Source organism: Delphinapterus leucas, chromosome 9 (assembly GCF_059928025.1).
Source record: "Delphinapterus leucas isolate spDelLeu-1000000601 "Yukka" chromosome 9, BTC_Dleu_Yukka2, whole genome shotgun sequence".
Classification (NCBI taxonomy): domain Eukaryota; kingdom Metazoa; phylum Chordata; class Mammalia; order Artiodactyla; family Monodontidae; genus Delphinapterus; species Delphinapterus leucas.
Window position 1 is genome coordinate 50,851,827 of NC_143137.1, and position 24,151 is coordinate 50,875,977.

Here is a 24,151-nt window from a genome sequence, read left to right on the forward strand (position 1 = left end):
GGACCATGCTGACCACAACACCAGTTGGGGGCAGCCTTGGGACATAGGTGTCCTGGTTTCCTCCTCTTTCCACTACCCGGTTTCATCTCTCTTATGCTAATGATGACTTGATAATTTATTGAGAGGTGAGAACTGACTCACTGGAGAGTCTATATGATATAGCAACAGCCAGATGGTCCTTAATAAAACATTAATAGAGCAAAAGCAGACGGCATTTAATAAAGTATTATATAAACATGCCTGAGAGCCATCAAAAGCATTTTTTCTGGACTCCCTAATAGTGGAGAATTGTCAGACAAGACATAAAAGAGGAAATCAGCCTCTAAATTGTGATCTGAGAAAATGTTTTAGGTTCTTGTGCATATTATGGATAATAAAAGATTTAAAATGTAATTTTATCTCAGATTTCTTAGTCTTATAATGACTATGTTTTGTGGCAATTTTAGAAGAAATGACAAAAGCTTTAGTAGAAACAAAAGGAAGTCCCTACAATTTCCTCCTCCCTTGAAAATTCAGCCCAAGCAAACTTCCTCACTTTCTTAGAAAAAGAGATTTCTAGAAGGCATAAAAATAATATATTTTAATATCAGGGTAATAGAAATCATTACATTGGATTGCAGGGGTTGTTTTAGGAATCACTATTCCAGAAGGCTTTCAAGAACAGAAGAAATAACTGTTTTGAGTGAGTGAAGATTAACATGAAGGTGAAAAGCTGAACTTTCAGGATTGTGTCTAAATGTTTGGCTTCTCCCAAAATTCACCTGTCAGGCAGTAATCAAAAGTTAAGGTTTGGACTGAGACCTGAGACCTTAAATCCTAGTATCAACTGTGCCAGACTTGTAGGCTGCCTCTTGAGGATTGTTTTGTTTTCCATCTGTAAAATAGGGATAATAATACTTTATAGAGTTGTACAAAGAGTCGATGAAATAATGTTTATTAAGGACCATGCTGGACACAAAGTAAGCATTCAAAAAAATGTAGCAATTATAGATATCAGAATCTGGTGCCCCACTCTTCTAACTAAACTAAAAGTAGCAAAGTTGCGAAATAGTGGTTTCCTTTTTGTACACCTCCCCTGTATCTTACAACTGCCTGATCAAACTGCTATCCAGAAAGGATATCAACATTTACGCTTTAACGTGATTGTTTGTCTCATCTACCTGTGACTTCCTTTAGGGTTATCTACATTTCAAGCATATTTCTGATTCTAGAATGTGAGGCTTATTTCATAGCTGGGGGAAACGTTTAGCATTACCCTGTGTGGGCAGGGCTTTTTTGGTGAGGAGAGAGCAATGAGAAATGGAATCCAGAGAGATTTCAAAGATGTTTGTCGTTCTTTTCTGAATCCTTTGCCACAAGGTCCTTGATCAAAGGCTAGTCTTCCCAGGACACATTTCCCAACAACTTGCCCTCCCAAGTCAGAATTACTGGCTTCTTTTTAAACTTTTTCAGCAGGTCACTCCTCTAGTAGTTGTGAGCCTTTTAAGGGCAGAGAATGCCGTTATTCAGGTATATAGTGGGCACTCAGTGATGTTTGTAAAATGGAATGGAATTCCAAGGAACCTGAAAATAATGACAGCTACCACTTCAAGTATCTACTGGGTGCCAGATGAATCACGGTCATCATGTGAGTTAGGTGTTATCATCTCCACTTTACAGATGAGAAAACTGAGGCTTGGAGGAGTAGTAAGTGCAAGTAAGAGGCAGAGATGGGACCCAAATTTAGTGCTTGTGCCAGCTCCAAAATCATGAAACTGCCAAGTCTTAATCAGCCACCTAAGTGACTCTGGGATTTGCCTGTTTGGTTGGTTTTCAGTGTGTGTATTAGTCAGGGTTCTCCAGAGAACAAAACCAATAGGATATATCTATATGGATATACAGATATATCCATATAGATATATAAAATTTTCTGGGAAAAATTTTCTGTATATCTATATAGATATACAGAGATATAGCCTGTTTGGTTCTATATATAGATATATAGATTATATCTTTATATGAGGAGAGTTATTATAGAAACTGACTCACATGATAATGGAGACTGAGGGTCCCAAGATCCGCCATCTATGATCTGGAAAACCGGGGAAGCCAGTGGTATAGTTCAGTCTGAGTCTTAAGGTTGGAGCACCAATGTCCGAGGAGCACCAATGTCCGAGGGCAGGAGAAGACGGATGTCCCAACTCAGGTAGAGAGAGCAAATTTCCCTTCCCTTACCTTCGTGTTCTATTTAGGCCCTCAAGAGATTGGATGATGCCCACCCGCATTGGTGAGGGTGATCTTCTTTACTCAGTCTGTAGATTCAAATGCTAACCTATTTCCAGAAAACCCTCACACACACATGCAGAATGCCCAGCTATCTGGGCATCCCTTAACCCAGTCAAGTTGACACATAAAATTAACCATCACAGTGTTGATGTTTTTATTGCTTTTTTTTTTTTTTTTTTTGCGGTACGCGGGCCTCTCACCGTTGCGGCCTCTCCCGTTGCGGAGCACAGGCTCCGGACGCGCAGGCTCCGGACGCGCAGGCTCAGCGGCCATGGCTCACGGGCCCAGCCGCTCCGTGGCATGTGAGATCTTCCCGGACCGGAGCACGGACCCGTGTCCCCTGCATCGGCAGGCGGACTCTCAACCACTGCGCCACCAGGGAAGCCCCTTTATTGCTTTTAATATGTGAACATTAGCAGAGGAAGATGGATTTACTTTCAGAAAGCAAGCCAACTTGAATTCTGAAGTCCCTGTGTATCCATTTCCTACTGGCTGTCTAGATTCCTCAGAGAAACCCAGCCTTGCAGTGAGGTGATAGGTGCAGGTCATCTGGAAAAAAAAAAAGAGAAGCTTGAAGATTTCAAAGTATGCTATTAGAAAAAAAAATCCACTTCTACCAGCAGTTTGGAAGAATGTAAAATCTTTCACGGTGTCAAAGGTGCCCAGGGAGTGGCAGGGGCTGAACTTCTGAAGCCGTTTTCTCATCATTCAGACTGACAAATTTATTGCACTGGTGCTTCTAGCAATCAGTCAAGATTGAATCAGGTGCCAAGATAAGTTTTTCTTGCCAAATTGTTTTTTCCATTGCAATTAGCCTTTTTAAGGACCTCACCAAATAACAAACGTGTATTCAATTCCCACTCTCCGCCTCCAGTTAAAACTCAGCGGAGAAGTTGTATCAGTAATAATTGTTAAAGATAAAGTACCCCTCCCCCGCTCTATCACCAGTTTCTCCGCGTTTTCTTAGATATCCTTTAAACCCAGCACAGGATTTTAAAAGTTCTAATTTTTTCATAGTATGCGTTATATAATCCAAAAATAAATGATTTAAACTAAAAACAGTTCAGCTGTCTGGGTTGCCCTAATTGGGATTCTTTATAAAAGCTTTGAGGTTGTCCTATACCTATTTGTCCAATGCCTATTTGTCCTCTAAAAGCATTTTGAAGGTGAGCCCACTACTCCTCTCAGAAACCCGTTTCCTCTTTCTTCCTAGGCACCAGGACTACATCCTCCTGCCCCCCTTGTGATGAGCAGGACTGATTTCTAGGCAGAGGAAGGTACACAGGCAAAGCGCCAGGCCCATGAAACTCTCCCACGAGGGAGCCTCCAGGTTCTCTCCTTCTCAGCCTTCTGGAGATGCCCATGCCTGGCACCCTTGGCGGCCTTGAATTGCAAATGGCAGAGCCTCTCCAGGCTGGTTCCTGAAGGAACAGAGACTGACCTTCATCCCCTCTTCCCACACTCAGAAACTACCTTAGGTTGTTCACTGAGAAAAAATAAACTGCTCTGCTGTTTGAGCCATTGTAACATGGGGTTTGATTTGTTTTGGCAGTTCACTTACCCTGACCCATTGCCTTTCCTTCACCTGGCTACCTTTCCTCTTCCACCACGTTACATGCTCCAGCCAAGCCTTCCCGTGGCATCTGACCATGGAACTTCCCACACTTCCTCCGTAGTGTTTATCTGTCTGCCTTCCCAGATAGTCTCCCACGCTCCATGAGGGCATGGACCACATCTCCCTCACTCACCAGTATATCCCCAGTTTCTAATGTAGTGCTTGGCACATAGTAGGTCCTTAATAAATATTTGTTACATTAACAAAATGTCAGATGCATGGACTTTGCCTTTCTCTATGCTGGGGATAGCAAACTTGGACGCTGAGTAATCTTTAAGAATAATGATAATGGGGTGAGAAAAACTTGTGCAGCAATAATGTTATTCCTGAATATTTCTAGAAACCTGACCTCTGGTGGAGGACTGCCGGTCTTCATTGCAAATCTCCTTTATGTTGACAATGGTATGTGTTTCTCCATGAACAATGAACAGAAAATATAGGAGTTGGTTTTTTTTTAAACTAACTTTGTTTATTATTATTTATTATTGTTATTTAATGGCATTCTGTTTCATAAAAACAAGTATACTAGAATGAAGATGTCTGGAAACTCTTCAGTCTTTCTCCCATCGAGAGGTAGAGTATAATTCCCCTGTCTTTGAATCTGGGCTTGCTTCAACAATAGAATGCTGTGGAAGTTACATTCTGGGTTTTCAGGTGCTAAGTCATAAGACATAGCTTATGCTTTGTTTCTTGGAATACTTGCTTTTGGAGCCCTGAGCCTCTATGTAAGACTTCCCCTAGATCACCATGATAAAGAGGCCACATGTAAGGGGTGTGGTTGATAACCCCAGCTGAGCACTGCCTTCCAGCCCTCCCTGCCAAGGCATTAGACATGTGGGTGAAGTCATCCATCCTGGACCTTCCAGACTAGGCTATTCACTAGCTAAATTCTGCTGAGTGATCCCAGTCAATGCCACATGATACTGAAGAATCATTGAGCTGAGCCCTGACCCACAAAATCGTGAGATGTAATAAAATGATGGTTGTTTCAAGCCACTAAGTTTTAGGGTAGTTTGTAGTGCAGTAAATAATAACTGAACAACAAATTACTTTATTTCCTTATTTGTCCAATCATATTTGCCTTGAGACTTTAAATTTGGACAATTTTGGTTGATCATTTTCTGGCCAACAAGTAAATTTCAGTTCTTCTTCTGTCTGTATCTGTACCTTGCAATTGAATAAGAGATGGTTGGGAAGTTGAAAGAAATGGGCTGTTAATTCTGGGCCATATTTAACCTTCCTTAAGCTTTTTATTTTAGAGTGGTAATTGGTAATATGCATTGGCAATGCAGTCTCCAGTTGCAAAAAAAAACCACTTTTGGGATTCAGGGAAGTAAATTAAATTGGTTTAAAAATATATATCAATGTATGCCAAATTTTATTTTAAGTTATGTTAGTAGCAATGTTCCTCTGGGAAGCAGTCAATATGGTAAAAGACAAAATTATACATAGGTGAAAATTTTTAGGTTCAACTTAAAAGTGACATTAACCAAAAAGTAATTAGTGAAGGAAAGGAAATGAACTTTTATTTAGGGTCTACAATGTGCTGAGTGCTTTTCGTACATCTTCTCTTTTAATCTCGCTATAGGCAATTTTTAAATGGGAAGTTAAAAATTTGCCCAAGGTCACTCAGCTGGTAAGTGGTAGGCTGGATTTGAACCAAATCTAACCGATGCAAAGCCTGTGTCTTATTTCTCCACCATGGAGGCATCTAAAAGAGTGCAGGTCTCTTCAAAAGTGGCTCCCAAAGAACTTGGAAGTAGTTAACAGCAGCCATGCAGAGTCGGTTGGTTAGCATGTTCATTTATGAAATACACCCCAGTAATAAATTGTATCAATTTTTGCTGACCTTTACAAGTTGCTTATTCAGTAAGGGTCTGGGAAAAGAGTAGGAAATACACAACACCCCATAGATGTGTTTCAGCGGGTTCTATAAGTTGAAACATAGTTCACAGAGGGAAACTTATTAAAAGCAAACACTTCCATCACTATGACCACCCCAATTTATCTCCTGCAGAATTCTGTCATAGCTCCATTTTCCTAAAGGGATACATCTACAATGGGGTGAGAGCGTTGGGGTTGGACGTTATCTTTTTATTCATTTTTTTTCCTAGTTGGGCTAAAATTCCCATCTTGCATTTGTCTGTCTGAAGTCTTCAAATACTTTAATAATAATAATAGTAATAATAATAAGCACAACTGTTCAAAAAATACAACAGAAAAGTTGAGACTCTCAGTTTGGTCTGTGCCAGAATCCTGATCCCACCCATCAGGGACAGGAAAAGTAGCCGTGGGGAAGGGGACGGAGTGAACTTTCCTAAACACATTTCATCCCTCTCTCCCAACACATATATGGTCAAACACTGCTTGGTGGGGTAACTCTTATTGTGCTGCTTATTTTCTGAAGAGTCTGTACCGTCCGGTGGTTTTAAAGCTCAGATGGTGTTGTTACCGAACCAAACTTGGGTCCGCTCACTCTCACGCAGTAAAGGCAAACTACTGACATTGGGTTGCAGTGAAGGAAAGTGCAGTATTTATTTCAGGGCACAAAGCAAGGAGTTCAGGACGGCTAGTGCTCAAAACACCCGAGCTCCCCAATGGGTTTCACCAAAGCATTTTTAAAGGCCGGGGGAGGGAGGGGTGTTCCAGGGTATGTGATGGTGAGGTAACAGGGTGGCGTCACAGGGGTTAACGTTATCAGTCCTTAGCTGCCAGCAGGTCTGGTCATGGTCATCAAGTAGTTAATTCCTTCCATTTGGTGATGGTTTAAGCACCTGTAAAACAACTCAGGAAATGTGCATCAGGTACTATCCCTTCAGCACTGCTGAGAGGAGCCACGGCAGAGGATATGGGGTAAGGGGGTCTGTTCCTGGAAGGCCCCATAGGATCCTGCTCTGTTACGGTGTCAAATGATCTGGGTTTAAATCTTGGCTCTATCTCTTTTCAGGTGGGTGGGCTTCCCATCTTTCGCCTCAGTTTACTCATTTGTAACTTGGACCTCCAACCAGTTGCTGTGAGAAGTAAATGAATCCATCAACGCACGTAAGGTACTTAGAACCACGCTTGGTGACAGTAATTAGAAAGTGCTACATAAATATTAGCTGCTGATCTTATACTATCTTCCTCAAGCATTTAATTGAAAGCCAGTGGACAGGACAAAAAAATAAAGCAAAGAATTTGAAGCCATTGAGTAACTGTTGCACCAAAAATCTCAGGTACTCTCAGTTACAAGTGGTTACCTATCTAGACAGAGGGCTGGGCTTATTGGTGGGAACTTCATGAACATGCTGCTTATAAGGATGTTCTTGAGGTTAATGGCCAAGGTCAGGAGACAATAATCTCTGTAACAAGTCAGAGTCATCACTGTATAATTTTGAGGACAGAGAATCAATAGCATAGGTTAATAAGTCTCTTGACAGGGCCAAGACAGTGATTCTCTTTTTCTTCCACTGTCTAATCTCTTTGGCCAGGCAGGCCACCAAAAGGGGACCACCTCTCTCTCTTGACCATTTCAAGTCACTCATTCATCCAACAACTATTAATTAATTGTTCACCTACCCTGTGCCAAGTACTGCAAAGATGAGTGAGACCCCTACAGTCTAGAAACAAGAGGATGCATTAATTAACTCAACAATTATTTACTATCAACCATCCATCGGGTACTATGCTAGTTGCGGGGTATAGTGAACAAAACACACAAAAGCTCCTCCCCTCGTGGAGCTGACATTCTAGGGAAGAGAAACATAATGCATGAAGTAAGTATGATGTGTATAGTCTATCAGATGGTGATTAGTACAAAGGAGATAAAGCAGGCCAGGAACTAGGGCGTGCTCCTGTAGGGTGGTGGACTGGCTGTACTTTTAATTTGAATAGTCAGGGACAGATTTACTGACAAAAATATAAGGAGGTGGGGTAACTAACCTAAGGATATGCCCAGAGCATATGGGGACCTCGTTCCAGGCCCTGTGGAAGAACTCAATACTCCTGAGCGCAAGTTCTCGGAGCTCACTCCTCCGGCCGCCCCGCCCGGCTCCAGGGGGCGGGGACGAAGCAAAGGTCCCGCCGCCCGCCCTCTTCCCTCGCGATCCCCCGCCCCGGCCCAACCCGCGGGGCTTCTAAGACTCGGCAGGCTGCGGGCGCGGGGCGCGAGGCTGCAGGGAGGTAAGTGCGGGCGGCTCGGCTCGGCTCCGGCCCTTACGTGACCTTGGGGAGCCGAGCCCGCGCGGCTCTTTCTCTAGGGGACACCCTTCCGTCTGCCCCTTAGTCCTATGGGGTTCGAATGGGTGGGCTGCCCGCAGCTGGACCGCCGGCCCCATGGCGTCCCCTCCTCGTCCGCGTTCCCAGCCCACGTCTCTGTCCCCCGACCCCTTTCCCATCCCCTCTCCTCCCCCTTCCCACTGCTACTTCCTTCCCTGGGTGTTGCTAGGGCAGCGGGTACTTACTGTCCGCCCCCAATCCTTTGCGCCCTCTCCCCACTCTTTGTCTTCCGGTTTCTCCTCCGGGTGCGCTAGGCTGTCCGTGGCCGGGCGCTGGGGCGCTTATGTGCGTTGAAGGAAGGCGGGGGCCGGCGTGAAATTCACTCTCTGGGCTGGACCAAGTCCCCATCCCTGGGGTGCTGGATACTGGGCCCCGAGCTTGTGGAGGAGGCCAAGCCCCTCGGGAGTTCTCGGCCTGGGTGGGATGACATCACCGCTGCTCACGGGGCCTCAACGTGCGGATCCCAGACCCCTTCCCATCTGCACCTGACCGGGAAAGACCAGAGGGCGGTCTTAGAAAGGCGCTGGTTGTACAATGTTCAAAAAAACCTCTCATTGAGAGTCTACTCTGTTCAGAGGACTGTTCAGAGGGGCGGATGCCTTGGGATCGACGATGCCTTTAAGAGATAGTCTAGTTGGAGTGGAATGAAATATTGCTGTTAAGTCAGAGAAACAGCTGAATAAATGTAGAGTAAATTAATTGTTTTCCAAAGCCACCGCCAATGAACTCCTCTCCTAAAGGAAAACAGCCGGGAGAAGATGAGCCCAGCCAATTAGAGAGATCTGAGAAATGCGGCCCAAGCTCCCAGCTGCTGCCCTTAGCTCGCCTGCTTTAGGAGGAAGCCTTATGGTTTCCAAAAGTGCTTTTCTTTTTGTTCTTTTTGAACCCTCAAGGGGACCAGAGGGTTCTTTATTCTTAATCAGTCTCCTGTTATCCACTCCACTTCCTAAAAGCCTTTGCTGCCTTTGCCTTGACTCCTTTTTCAATCTCATGCCTGTCTTGCGATCATCATTTGTTTTTTATTTCGGATTTTTATTTTAGAAAGAAATGATGGAGTACCTTGTCTTTAATTTGCCTTCTTATTATAAAAATGAAGGTACTGGGCTGTAAGCACCGGAAGATACAGAAGGATGACACCGCTGTTTTAATTTAATAGACTCAATTTCACTTTATTTAGAAAACTAAATTCAAAATGTGCTGAAGTTGTTAGGAGACAAGTACTAACAGCGGTGTCTCATTTTCCTAGATAATGAAGAAATAATGTGTTTTATAGCCATGGTTTTTGCTTCCGCCATAACTGAAGTTTACCCTTTTGAGCACCTTTTCTTACTTTACAAAACAAATTATATGTAGTCCACATTCAAACAAACAAACAAAACCTGACTGCGGAGTTGGCAGAGCAGAGTGGTCCAGGGCTCCGGCTTGGGAGGCAGGTGGACCTTGTTTGGAATCTGGGCTCAGCACTATTTCTCTACTTGACATTCAGTGACTTCTAGTCAAAGACCTCTGGGAACACAGGTGGAGTTGAAGGGGATGGATCATTGCTCGCTGAATGAGGAAGACTTCGCTCCATGGGGAACCCTGGGCGTCTCTGTAACTGAGTGCAGAAAGGAGTTACAGGATTTGGGCTTGTAGGCGATTTGGGGGAGAGTTTAAGGAGATAGGACTTTGCTCTGAATTGGATGCTGTCAGAAAGTGAGGGAAATTCTCTGGAGTATCTTCATAAATTTTATCTGAAAGGAGTGAGGCTAAAACTGTGGTTGGCTGAGAACCGCAGTCACTTGTGCTTAGAGTTGGTTGGTGGGGATGGTGGGAGTGTTTGGTCATTTTTGTGGTTTAGACAGTGTTCGTATTTTGTCTGTGGTCAGATAAGACTATGAGAGGTCTTGTTTTCGTCTTGATTTATCATGACCACAGAGTGCCCTTGCCAGATGTCGACGTTCTGTGATGTTCACGTTCACCAGGAAAACGCCAGGCCAGTGCCAGCAACCCCAGGGCTAGCTGATGGTACCAGGCAGGCTCTTGGATGTCAGGGCTGCTGCTTTTTTTCTTGTTATCTTGGGCAAGTTACTTAACATCTTTGAACTTTAGTTTCCACATCTGTAAAATATGGACGATGCCTACTCAGGGTTGTCGTGGAGATTAAATGAGGAAATGTGTAGAAAGGACTTAGCCCAGTACCTGGCACACAGCAGGTACTCGATATACAGTTGCCCCCCGCGCCCCCCTCCGCCCTTTTAGTGGATTTCGATGTTCAGGTTTCTTTCCTAGAACTATTCACGCAGAGGCCCAGTGATCAACTAGAGCTGCTCCAGAGAAGAATCCTGAATTGGGTATTAGGAAGAAGCGGGTCCTTTGCAACTCAAAGATGTGATCATTCCATCACTCTGAATCAGTCTTGAGGATGGACACGTGTGATTGTAGTATCTTCTTATGCTATCATTACCTTGGCAACTATTTTTACGAGTCTTTGTTCCCAGGAGCCAGTGGTCCCAGTTGGCCATGTACTCTTCTGACTTTGTGTTGTTGTCTTGGTTTCTTGGTCTCTTCCTCGTATGTCTTTTGTCCAGGAGTCTCATTCGAGCTTGTATATCCTTACCACCTTCACTTTGGCTCTCTGGGTTCTAATCTGCTTTGAGCTGGGAAGCCACATAGGCAGACAAGTAGGAACTGTTGGCTAATGGAATTCCTCAGGCCCCAAATGAGAGAGCCCAGGATCTTCGCTACAGCTGTGAACTGCAGTGGGGTTTTAGGCCATGAGCATTTTGAGCTTGGTCTCTCATGAGGCCATTTTCATCTCCTTCCAGGTTGGAGCATTTTGGAAATTTGAATCCGAAGTCTAACTTCTACTTGAGACATTATTGTGCTTGTCTGTGCCAGGCAACATGGGTTCTAGATCCTTTGGTGGGCCCTAGATCCTTTGGTGGGCCCTGGGCATATTATTTAATCTTTCCTGGCTGGACAGTTACTTTAGATGTTTGAGAATCAGACAACAGCTTATTGGCTCCCAATGCCACATGATAAACTGTATTGTATTAAATTTCTAGCATATATTGTACTTTGGCTCATCTCTTTTTCCATTGAAGGATCCTAGGAATAAAGAAAAAAAAATAGAAAATGGGCTAAAGACACAGTAAGGAAAAAGATATATAAAAAGGCTTTAAACAAAAGATGCTTGATTTCACTTGCATTAAAATAACATGACTTAAAACTATACTGAGGGACTTCCCTGGGTGGCGCAGTGGTTAAGAATCCACCTGCCAATGCAGGGGACACGGGTTCGAGCCCTGGTCCGGGAAGATCCCACATGCTGCGAAGCAACTAAGCCTGTGCTCCACAACTACTAAGCCTGTGCTCCACAACTACTGAGCCTGTGCTCTAGAGCCCGCGAGCCACAACTGCTGAAGCCTGAGTGCTTAGAGCCCATGCTCCGCAATAAGAGAAGACACCGCAACGAGAAGCCTGCGCACTGCAACGAAGACCCAGTGCAGCCAAAAATAAATAATTAATTAATTAAAAAAGAAAACAAAAGATATTGGCAACTGATCTACACGACCCCACCAAAAAAAACAGAAAACTACACTGAGATACCATTTCTCACCTATGAGGCTGAAAAAAAATACAAAAGATTGATACCATACTCTGTTGCTGAGACTGATACTTTCATACCTTATTGGTGAGACTGCAAGATGGTACAACCTGTAAATTATAGATGCATTTACCATTGGTCTAGCGATCCCTCTTCTAGAAATCTCCCTTCAGATACTCTTGCCCATGTAGGAAGAAGACATACATTTAGCAGTATTTAGTGTGGCTTTTTTTTTTTTTTTTTCTTTTTGCGGTACGCGGGCCTCTCACTGTTGTGGCCTCTCCCGTTGCGGAGCACGGGCTCCAGACGCGCAGGCTCAGCGGCCATGGCTCACGGGCCCAGCCGCTCCGCGGCATGTGGGATCTTCCCGGACCGGGGCACGAACCCGTGTCCCCTGCATCGGCAGGCGGACTCTCAACCAGTGCGCCACCAGGGAAGCCCTAGTGTGGCATTTTGAAAATAATAAAAACTTAGAAATTACCCAAGTGACCAGCAATACTGAACAGGTTAAATAAGCAATGGTACATCCATGTGAAGGGGTACTGTGAAGCTGTATTATGCAGAAGGTTCTAACCGTGGAAAGATCTCCAGGATATATTTGCCGCATGACGAAGTAAGATGCAGAAAGTGTGTACACTTCTTTTTACTTACATTTGTATAAAGAAACGTGAAGGCGATATACCTGAAGGGAAGAGGGGTGAAAAGGTAGATGGGACCTGGGTAGAAATGGGATTTCTCAGTGTATATCTTTTTCCATAGTTTAGATATTAGAGCCAAGTAAATACATTGTGTTTTCAAACATAGTAATTAAAAAAAAAAGCCTCTAACTTTACCTTCACAAGGAGAATATTCTGAGTTCTTTGATTGAATAAACCTGATTCTTATAAAAACATCCAAAGCAATAGCCACTTCCATTAACTCTTTTTAAAGCAGCCTACACTGTCAAGAGGCCGTATTTGATGCTAGATTGAAAAAGAAAACTAAAAATTAATTTAGGAGTTCTCTTTCTTCATCCTCTAATCCCTGTGGGGAGGATTGGTGTCATTACTAAGGCTTTGTTGCCCATAGCGGATGGGTTTGGGTTTTGTTATTTTATTATTTTTTAATGGCAAGTCCAATTTGGCTTCTTTAGAAACCTGTTTAATCTGAAGGCAAGTTAGTGAACTCCCTTCCAGGTTGTCCCAGGAAAGAATAAAAAGCATAAAAATGGAGATCCTGATAACCATGGTGAACTGAGGCAGGTTCTGCTGTGGCTCTTCTCTTGGACAAGCAGGGTAAAATCCCCCAGGTCATTGGGAGACCTTATTTTGTTAAAAGTTCTTTCCTTGTGTTTGACAAAATAAACCTTACACCTTATCCTAGATGCACTCCCAGCAGTTACTGTCTTACTGTCCCCAGCAGTCTGCTTCCTTCTGGATCCCTCTCTCGGTAGCTGGCATCTCCATCTCATCAGCCGACCCAGGCCTGAGCTAGCCGCAGGCCAAGCTGGGGAGCCTCCTCTCTTTCATCAGCACCTTCACATCCAACCAGACTTCTCGGGAAACCACCAAACCAGTATCTTTTCTACCCTTACACCTCCAACGTAGTTCAGCATCATTGTGTGTTGTCTAATTGTTCCCTGCCAGCTGGTTTCCTATTTTGCTTCCAGAAGATCTTTCTAAGTGACTGCTCTGATCACACTGTTCCCTATATAACCCCTCCAGTGGCTCCTGCTGCCCTGGTTCCCCCAGAGGAGGCACAGGCCTTCAGAACCAGGACTGAGCCTTCTTCATCCTTATGCTTTGCGCTTCCCCTCTCTAGAACCTGGCAGTGCAGTGCAGGAACCTGTCCCAGAGCTTGCAAAGCAACTCTCGGTCTGTCAAAGAATTGGTGATGGGCATATCTACACAAAACCATGTCTCCTGGACATCACGACCTTGCTGGTCCCAAATATTGCCTGTACACCGATTCAGTAAATATTTTGATAAATGAATAAATGAGTGCTCTGATATAAGAACAGGGTTAGTTGGCTATACAATAATATAAGAAAAGGTACTTTAGAGAAGAACTAGTGATAGTAAAACATTTCTTTTTATGCCCTTGAGAAGATTCATGGTAAAGAAAAGTGGGTTGAACTAATTAACATCTAAGATTATCTCAGCTCTTAAATTCTATGATTTTGCTATCTATGTGACTGTCAGACACCAGGATACAAATATAAATAAAACACAATTCTTGTGCATTAGACATTTTAACTGTTGACTATAGTTTTAAAAAAATCTTTCAATTTGTGCTTTTTTTAATAATGATTATGTGTGTGTGTGTGCGCATATGTATATATTCATATGCATATGTACAGCTATGAGCAGTTTATATATTGTGAATTGTTTATAACCTTTGCCCATGTATCTACTACAGTATTTGTAAAACTTGATGTGGTTTGTAAAAGATTTTTGTATATGTTAAATGTTCTGGTTCTTTGTTTTATAAGTATTTTCTCAGTTTGCCATTTGTCTTCCTAAAGGCCCTTTCTCATCCTACAATTGTACAAATGTTTGTTTGCATTTTTTTCTAGTACTTTATGGTTTCACTTTTCCTTAAAAACACTCGAATCCACTGAGGATTTGCTCTTGTGTATGGCATGAGTTAGGGATCTGACTTTATTTTTTTCCAGATGTTTAGCCAGTTGTTCTGACACCATTTATTGAATAGTATATACATCTTCCACTGAATGTAGTACTTTTATATCTTCCAACATGTCTCTTTCTTTTTTTTCCCTCCGGCTGAAGAGTGACTGGGTTTTCCTTTCTGGAGTTAAAAGTAATAGCTAGTCACTTCCCATTTATGAACAGAGGACATCACACAGTGTAGAGAAAAAGCACATTTGACCCTTCAAAGAAGTGGTCATAAGTAAGATACAAATTGGGGTAGTCAGTACGCTGTTCAACAGACATTCCCAGTTCTCTGCCTTCCAAATACTTGGTAGGATTGTATTTCCTGACCACTGTGGTTGGCTGAGGCCATCTGCCTAGTTCTGACTAATTGTGAGTGGACGTGACGTGCGTCAGTTTTGGGCCAGAGCATTTCATTGCTGGTGTGAGACTTTTCAGAACTCTCTTTCCTGTTGGCTGATGACATGATATTCAAGATGGCGCTGCCCCTTCAGCGTGGATCGCTGAATGGCTACGAGGAGCAAAGCCTTCCTGTCCTGTTTTGGACGTGTAGTGTGAGCACTAAATAAACCTTACTGGTTATACGCCACCGAGATTTGGAGGCATAACCTAGCCTATCCTGATTTATATACGTATTCTCTTTCAGTATTTCAATTTGATTTTTTAGACATCAACTGAACTCAAACTAGAGGCTTCTCTAAGGAGAAGGTATTCTTTCATGTATACTGGTTGATACTAGGGAGAAATAAGGTAATTTTAGAAAAAAGTCACGAAATGACAACTTCCTGTATATTTTTTTTCAGGTAATCTGGAGCTCTCAAAATGTTTGCCAAAGCAACAAGGAATTTTCTTAGAGAAGTTGATGCTGGAGGTAACCTGATCACAGTATCAAATTTGAATGACTCTGATAAATTACAACTTCTAAGTCTGGTGACCAAAAAAAAGAGATTGTGGTGCTGGCAGAGACCCAAATACCAGTTTTTATCTGTCACCCTGGGAGATGTACTCACAGAAGACCAGTTTCTGAGTCCAGGTATGTTTCTTTGGTTATATTCTACAATTAGTTCCAGAACAGGAGATGATTCTTCTTTTAGACACATGTTGTCTTGAGTGACTGTAAGGCGATACCTTATAATCAGTTCTCCTGTTTCTTTGCCTACTGTTTTAAAAACGTATCCTTCCGTAAAATGAGAAAATTCTGCAGGCCTGACACGAAAAGTTATAGCTTAATATTTAAGAAATAATATTGCAGTTTTGGTATAGAAGTACAACATGCTCATTTGTAGATGTTGTGGCCCCTCAGCATGAGTGGGTTGGTTTTACCTCCCCAAATTTGGTTTGGTGTTGAGGTTGATGATGCCACGTATCCATCAGGAGGGTGCGAAAAGTTTTATTACTCACATAACGAAGCTTTTCTGGGGACAGCATGGCAGGTTCCCAAGGCTGGTCCAAAAATAGCTAGAGAGAAGGAGGGGATAAGAGATGGGCTCAGTTTCTCTAATGAGTAGGAGGTGTGGTGAGGGTTCTGCATGTAGGCTGGGGCTTACAACTTTTCAATTTCCTGCCGGTGCCAATGGAGGGACCACCTGGGGTTTCTTACCCTGTTGCCCAGATGTGTAACAGAAAGAAAAGAGGGGGTGGTGGGCTTGAAACATAAAGCATCAAAAATGGGGAGTTTGACCCATTATTACAGAGAAGCATGTATAAAATATAGAAAGGCAAGAAAACAAATGAACAAAAATTCCTCCATCAAGTGTTAATTCCCATTAACACTTGGATTGTAACTTTTCTTTCTCTGCATCTAATTTTTTAAAAACAAAATTGGAAACATACTACATATAATTTTTATATACTCCTCATTTTTTTTTTTTTTTTGTGGTACGCGGGCCTCTCACTGTTCTGGTGGTCTCTCCCGTTGCGGAGCACAGGCTCCGGACGCGCAGGCTCAGCGGCCATGGCTCACGGGCCCAGCCGCTCCGTGGCATGTGGGATCTTCCCGGACCGGGGCACGAACCCGCGTCCCCTGCATCGGCAGGCGGACTCTCAACACTGTGCCACCAGGGAAGCCCCTCATTTATTTTTTCTTTCTTTTTTTTTTTTTTTAAATTAATTAATTTATTTTGGGCTGTGTTGGGTCTTCGTTTCTGTGCGAGGGCTTTCTCTAGTTGTGGCAGAAGGGGGCCACTCTTCATCGCGGTGCGCGGGCCTCTCACTATTGGGGCCTCTCTTCTTGCGGAGCACAGGCTCCAGACGCGCAGGCTCAGTAGTTGTGGCTCACGGGCCCAGTTGCTCCGCGGCATGTGGGATCTTCCCAGACCAGGGCTCGAACCCGTGTTCCCTGCATTAGCAGGCAGATTCTCAACCACTGCGCCGCCAGGGAAGCCCCTCATTTATTTTTTATTTAACGTTATATGTTTTCCTTCATGGGTTTAACTATTTCTTAGTACTGTTTTCAACAGTGTGTATGCACCCTAATTTGCTTAACCAGTCCAATTTAGTGCTTCACAAATAAGGCTGCAATGAATATTGTTATCTGAATTTTCGTTGTTGTTTTTCCTTTAAGCAATTGCTTTAGCATAGATGCTTTTTTTAATTAAAATTTTGCTATTTTTTTAATGTCTTTATTGGAGTATAATTGCTTTACAATGTTGTGTTAGTTTCTGCTGTATAACAAAGTGAATCAGCTATACGTATACATATATCCCCATAGCACCTCCCTCTTGCGTCTCCCTACCACCCTCCCTATCCCACCCCTGTAGGTGGTCACAAAGCACTGAGCTGATCTCCCTGTGCTATGTGGCTGCTTCCCACTAGCTATCTATTTTACATTTGGTAGTGTATATGTGTCCATGCCACTCTCTAACTTTGTCCCAGCTTACCCTTCCCCCTCCCCATGTCCTCATGTCCATTCTCTAGGTCTGTATCTTTATTCCTGTCCTGCCTCTAGGTTCATCAGAACCACTTTTTTTTTTTTTTTAGATTCCATATATATGTGTTAGCATACGGTATTTGTTTTTCTCTTTCTGATTTCACTCTGTATGACAGACTCTGGGTCCGTCTACCTCACTACAAATAACTCCATTTCATTTCTTTTTATGGCTGAGTAATATTCCATTGTATATATGTGCCACATCTTCTTTATCCATTCATCTGTCAGTGGACACTTAGGTTGCTTCCATGTCCCAGCTATTGTAAATAGTGCTGCAGTGAACATTGTGGTACATGTCTTTTTTTTTTTTTGTGGTATGTGGGCCTCTCACTGTCGTGGCCTCTCCTGTTGTGGAGCACAGGCTCCGGACGCGCAGGCTCAGCGGCCATGGCTCACGGGCCCAGCCGCTTCACGGCATGTGGGATCTTCCCGGACCGGGCCACAAACCTGTGTCCCCTGCATTGGCAGGTGGACTCTCATCCACTGTGCCACCAGGGAAGCCCCATGTCTCTTTTTGAATTATGGTTTTCTCAGGGTATATGCCGAGTAGTGGGATTGCTGGATCATATGGTAGTTCTATTTTTAGTTTTTGAAGGAACCTCCATACAGTTCTCCATAGTGGCTGTATCAGTTTATATTCCCACCAACAGTGCAAGAGGGTTCCTTTTTCTCCACACCCTCTCCAGCATTTATTGTTTGTAGATTTTTATTTGTTTTTAGATTGAGAGTGTTTTATTATTTATTTATTTATTTATTTATGGCTGTGTTGGGTCTTTGTTTCTGTGCGCGGGCTTTTCTCTAGTTGTGGCTAGTGGGGGCTACCCTTCATTGCGGTGTGTGGGCTGCTCATTGTGGTGGCTTCTCCATTTTTTTTTTTTTTTTTTTTTTTTGCGGTACACGGGCCTCTCACTGTTCTGGACTCTCCCACTGCGGAGCACAGGCTCTGGACGCGCAGGCTCAGCAGCCATGGCTCATGGGCCCAGCCGCTCTGCGGCATGTGGGATCTTCCCAGACCAGGGCACGAACCCATGTCCCCTGCATCAGCAGGCGGACTCTCAACCACTGCACCACCAGGGAAGCCCTATTCGGGGTCTTTTGTGTCTCCATACAAATTTTAAGATTTTGTGCTCTAATTCCGTAAAAGATGCTGTTGGTAATTTGTTAGGGATTGCATTGAATCTGTAGATTACTTTGGGTAGTATAGTCATTTTCACAATATTGATTCTTCCAATCCAAGAACATGGTTTCTCTCTCCACGTGTTGGTTTCTTTCATCAGTGTTTTGTAGTTTTCTGCATACTGGTCTTTTGTCTCCCTAGGTAGGTTTATTCCTAGGTGTTTTATTCTTTTTGTTGCAATGGTAAATGGGAGTGTTGTCTTAATTTCTCTTTCAGATTTTTCATCATTAGTGTATAGGAATGCAAGAGATTTCTGTGCATTAATTTTGTATCCTGCTACTTTACCAAATTCAATGAGTAGCTCTAGTAGTTTTCTGGTAGCATCTTTAGGATTCTGTATGTACAGTATCATGTCATCTGCAAATAGTGACAGTTTTACTTCTTCTTTTCCTATTTGTATTCCTTTTATTTCTTTTTCTTCTCTGATTGCCTTGGCTAGGACTTCCAAAACTCTGTTGAATTATAGTGGTGAGAGTGGACATCATTGTCTTGTTCCTGATCTTAGAGGAAATGCTTTCAGAAATTCACCATTGAGAATGTTGTTTGCTGTGGGTTTGTTGTACATGGCCTTTATTATGTTGAGGTAGGTTCCCTCTTTGCCAACTTTCTGGAGAGTTTGTATCATAAATGGGTGTTGAATTTTGTCAAAAGCTTTTTCTGCATCTATTGAGATGATCATATGGTTTTTATTCAATTTGTTAATATGTATTGCATTGATTGATTTGCATATATTGAAGAATCCTTGCATCCCTGGGATAAATCCCACTTGATCATGGTGTATGATCCTTTTAATGTGTTGGGTTCTGTTTGCTAGTATTTTGTTGAGGATTTTTTCATCTATATTCATCAGTAACATTGGTCTGTAATTTTCTTTTTTGGTAGTATCTTTGTCTGGTTTTGGTATCAGGGTGATGGTGGCCTCATAGAATGAGTTTGGGAGTTTTCCTTCCTCTGCATTTTTTTGGAAGTGTTTGAGAAAGTTGGGTGTTAGCTGTTCTCTAAATGTTTGATAGAATTCACCTGTAAAGCCATCTAGTACTGGACTTTTGTTTGTTGGAAGATTTTTAATCACAGTTTCAATTTCTTTTTTTTAAAAATCTCATTCTAAATTTAATCAGTAGGAAAAATATGCAATAACAAAGAATATTTTTTCTTTTTTTCCCACAACTCACACACACACACACACACACACACACACTGTATTTTATTTTTACAAGAGATAAACTGACACCAAGCATTGTAAATGGATGACCACAACAAAAGCAACAATGATTGCAATTACCGAACACAAAATACACTCATACTATGTCATAATATTGACATTCAGTCCAGTAATCCTCCACTGTAACAGCTCCTTTACTTTGCAGTGAAAATTGATTTGTGTATTTTTTGCCTCTGAGTCCTTGTGGGATTTTTTTTTTATTCAAAGAGAAAGTCACAAAAATTATAATCATCCTCATCAGTTCACTCAGTCCCATGTAATTAATTTTCTTTTATCTTGATCTTTTGTTAGCACTTTTATGAGTTCATCAGTTTTCCATTAGAGTTCTGAAAATGCTTATTTATTCAGCTCAGCAGTACAGTCAGTTACCAGAAACCTGTTCTTGTCAGAGTCTTTTCCATAAATTCCTTGAAGATGAGACCCTGTTATGGGAACATTTTTGTAAAAGCAACAGAGTACACCCAGAAGTGTCTGTAAATGACAGAAGACTTAAACATGACCACAGTTAAAGATTTGATGAAAATTCATAATAATGCAATTGACAAGGAAATTTAGTTATTTCTGAGATATACATTTTAAAGTACTAACTAGAATTATGATTTATAACATTATACCAGAATATATAAGATTTTTAGAAGTTTCATGTAATGTCTGAAACATTTATGTTAACATATTTCCATACAAATAACCCAAAGAAAGTTTGGTATTAGTTTTTTTGTTTGTTTTTTTATACTGCAGGTTCTTATTAGTCATCAGTTTTATACACATCAGTGTATACATGTCAATCCCAGTCGCCCAATTCAGCACACCACCATCCCCACCCCACTGCGGTTTTCCCCCCTTGCTGTCCCATATGTTTGCTCTCTACATCTGTGTCTCAACTTCTGCCCTGCAAACCGGTTCATCTGTACCATTTTTCTAGGTTCCACATACATGCGTTAACATACGATATTTGTTTTCCTCTTTCTGTCTTCACTCTGTATGACAGTCTCTAGATCCATCCACATCTCAACAAATGACTCAGTTTCGTTCCTTTTTATGGCTGAGTAATATTCCATTGTATATATGTACCACAACTTCTTTACCCATTCGTCTGTTGATGGGCATTTAGGTTGCTTCCATGACCTGGCTATTGTAAATAGTGCTGCAATGAACATTGGGGTGCATGTGTCTTTTTTTTTTTTTTTTTTTTGCGGTATGTGGGCCTCTCACTGTTGTGGCCTATCCTGTTGCGGAGCACAGGCTCCAGATGCGCAGGCTCAGCGGCCATGGCTGACAGACCTAGCCACTCCATGGCATGTGGGATCTCCCTGGACCAGGGCACAAACCTGCGTCCCCTGCATCAGCAGGCAGACTCTCAACCACTGTGCCACCAGGGAAGCCCCGCATGTGTCTTTTTGAATTATGGTTTTCTCCGGGTATATGCCCAGTAGTGGGATTGCTGGATCATACAGTAATTCCATTTTTAGTTTTTTAAGGAACTTCCATACTGTTCTCCATAGTGACTGTATCAATTTACATTCCCACCAACAGTGCAAGAGGGTTCCCTTTTCTCCACACCCTCTCCAGCATTTGTTGTTTGTAGATTTTCTGATGATGCCCATTCTAACTGGTGTGAGGTGACACCTCATTGTAGGTTTGATTTGCATTTCTCTAATAATTAGTGATGTTGAGCAGCTTTTCATGTGCATCTTGGTCATATGTATGTCTTCTTTGTAAAAATGTTTATTTAGGTCTTCTGCCCATTTTTTGATTAGGTGGTTTGTTTTTTTTAATACTGAGCTGCATGAGCTGTTTATATATTTTGGAGATTAATCCTTTGTCCGTTGCTTCATTTGCGAATATTTTCTCCCATTCTAAGGGTTGTCTTTTCATCTTGTTTATGGTTTCCTTTGCTGTGCAAAAGCTTTTAAGTTTCATTAGGTCCCATTTCTTTATTTTTGTTTTTATTTCCATTACTCTAGGAGGTGGATCAAAAAAGATCTTGCTGTGATTTATGTCAGTGTCTTACTATGTTTTCCTCTGAGAGTTGTGTAGTGCCCTGTCTTACATTTAGGTCTCTAATCCATTTTGAGTTTATTTTTGTGTATGGTGTTAGGGAGTGGTCTAATTTCATTCTTTTACATGTAGGTGTCCAGTTTTCCCAGCACCACTTATTGAAGAGACTGTCTTTTCTCCATTGTGTATCTTTGCCTCCTTTGTCATAGATTAGTTGGCCAAAGGTGCATGGGTTTATCTCTGGGCTTTCTATCTTGTTGCATTGATCTGTGTTTCTTTTTTTGTGCCAGTACCATATTGTCCTGATTACTGTAGCTTTGTAGTATAGTCTGAAGTCAGGGAGTCTGATTCCTCCAGCTCTGTTTTTTTTCCTCAAGACTGCTTTGGCTGTTCGGGGTCTTTTATGTATCCATACACATTTTGACGTGATTTGTTCTAGTTCCGTAAAAACTGCCATTGGTAATTTGATAGGGATTGCATTGAATCTGTAGATTGTTTTGGGTAGTATAGTGATTTTCATAATATTCTTCCAATCCAGGAACATGGTATATCTCTCCACCTGTTGGTATCATCTTTTATTTCTTTCATCAGTGTCTTATAGTTATCTGCATACAGGTCTTTTGTTTCCCTAGGTGGGTTTATTCGTAGGTATTTTATTCTTTTTGTGGCAATGGTAAATGGGAGTGTTTCCATAATTTCTCTTTCATATTTTTCATCATTAGTGTATAGGAATGCAAGAAATTTCTGTGCATTAATTTTGTATCCTGCAACTTTACCAAATTCATTGATTAGCTCTAGTAGTTTTCTGGTGGCATCTTTAGGATCCTCTATGTATAGTATCATGGCATCTGCAAACAGTGACAGTTTTACTTCTTCTTTTCCAATTTGTATTCCTTTTATTTCTATTTCTTGTTTGAGTGCCATGGCTAGGACTTCCAAAACTCTGTTTTATAATAGTGGTGAGAGTGGACATCCTTGTCTTGTTCCTTATCTTAGTGGAAATGCTTTCAGTTTTTCACCATTGAGAATGATGTTGGCTGTGGGTTTGTTATATATGGCCTTTATTATGTTGAGGTAGGTTCCCTCTATGCCCACTTTCTGGAGAGTTTTTTTAATCATAGATGGGTGTTGAAATTTGTCAGAAGCTTTTTCTGCATCTATTGAGATGATCATATGGTTTATTTATTTATTTATTTATTTTTTTGCGGTACGCAGGCCTCTCACTGTTGCGGCCTCTCCCGTTGCAGAGCACAGGCTCTAGACGCACAGGCTCAGTGGCCATGGCTCACGTGCCTAGCCGCTCCGCGGCATGTGGGATCTTCCCGGACTGTGGCACGAACCCATGTCCCCTGCATCAGCAGGCCGACTCTCAACCACTGCGCCACCAGGGAAGCCCGATCATATGGTTTTTATTTTTCAATTTGTTAATATGGTGTATCACATTGATTGATTTGCATATATTGAAGAATCCTTGCATCCCTGGGATAGCTCCCACTTGATCATGGTGTATGATCCTTTTAATGTGTTGTTGGATTCTGTTTGCTAGTATTTTGTTGAGGATTTTTTCATCTATATTCATCAGTGACATTCGTCTGTAGTTTTCTTTTTTGGTAGTATCTTTGTCTGGTTTTGGTATCAGGGTGATGGTGGCCTCATAGAATGAGTTCCTTCCTCTGCAAGTTTTTGGAAGTTTGAGAAGGTTGGGTGTTAGCTGTTCTCTAAATGTTTGATAGAATTCACCTGTGAAGCCACCTAGTCCTGGACTTTCGTTAGTTGGAAGATTTTTAATCACAGTTTCAATGTCATTACTTATGAGTGGTCTGTTCATATTTTCTATTTCTTCCTGGTTCAGTCTTGGAAGGTTATACCTTTCTAAGAATTTGTCCATTTCTTCCAGGTTGTCCATTTTATTGGCATACAGTTGCTTGTAGTAGTCTCTTAGGCTGCTTTGTATTTCTGCAGTGTCTGTTGTAACGTCTCCTTTTTCATTTCTAATTTTATGGATTTGAGTGCTCTCCCTCTTGTTCTTGATGAGTCTGGCTAATGGTTTATCAATTTTGTTTATCTTCTCAAAGAACCAGCTTTTAGTTTTATTCATCTTTGCTATTGTTTTCTTTGTTTCTATTTCATTTATTTCTGCTGTGATCTTTATGATTTCTTTCCTTCTGCTAACTTTGGGTTTTGTTTGTTCTTCTTTTTCTAGTTCCTTTAGGTGTAAAGTTAGATTGTTAATTTGAGATATTTGTTTCTTGAGGTAGGCTTGTATAGCTATAAACTTCCCTCTTAGCACTGCTTTTGCTGCATTGCATAGGTTTTGGATTGTCGTGTTTTCATTGTCATTTGCCTCTGGGTATTTTTTGATTTCCTCTTTGATTTCTTCAGTGATCTCTTGGTAATTTAGTAATGTATTGTTTAGCCTCCATGTGTTTGTGTTTTTTACGTTTTTTC

At 41.9% G+C, this 24,151-nt stretch overlaps 1 protein-coding gene across 1 annotated transcript in view; it reads left to right on the forward strand.

The window, feature by feature from the left end:
- The window catches only part of GSDME (gasdermin E), a 142,542-nt gene that overhangs the window by 30,939 nt on the left and 87,452 nt on the right, over positions 1-24,151 (forward strand). The window contains exon 2 of the mRNA XM_089917603.1: positions 15,181-15,410. Coding sequence (XP_089773729.1) covers positions 15,200-15,410 — 211 coding nt within the window. The 5' untranslated portion in view covers positions 15,181-15,199. The remainder of the gene's footprint in view (positions 1-15,180; positions 15,411-24,151) is intronic.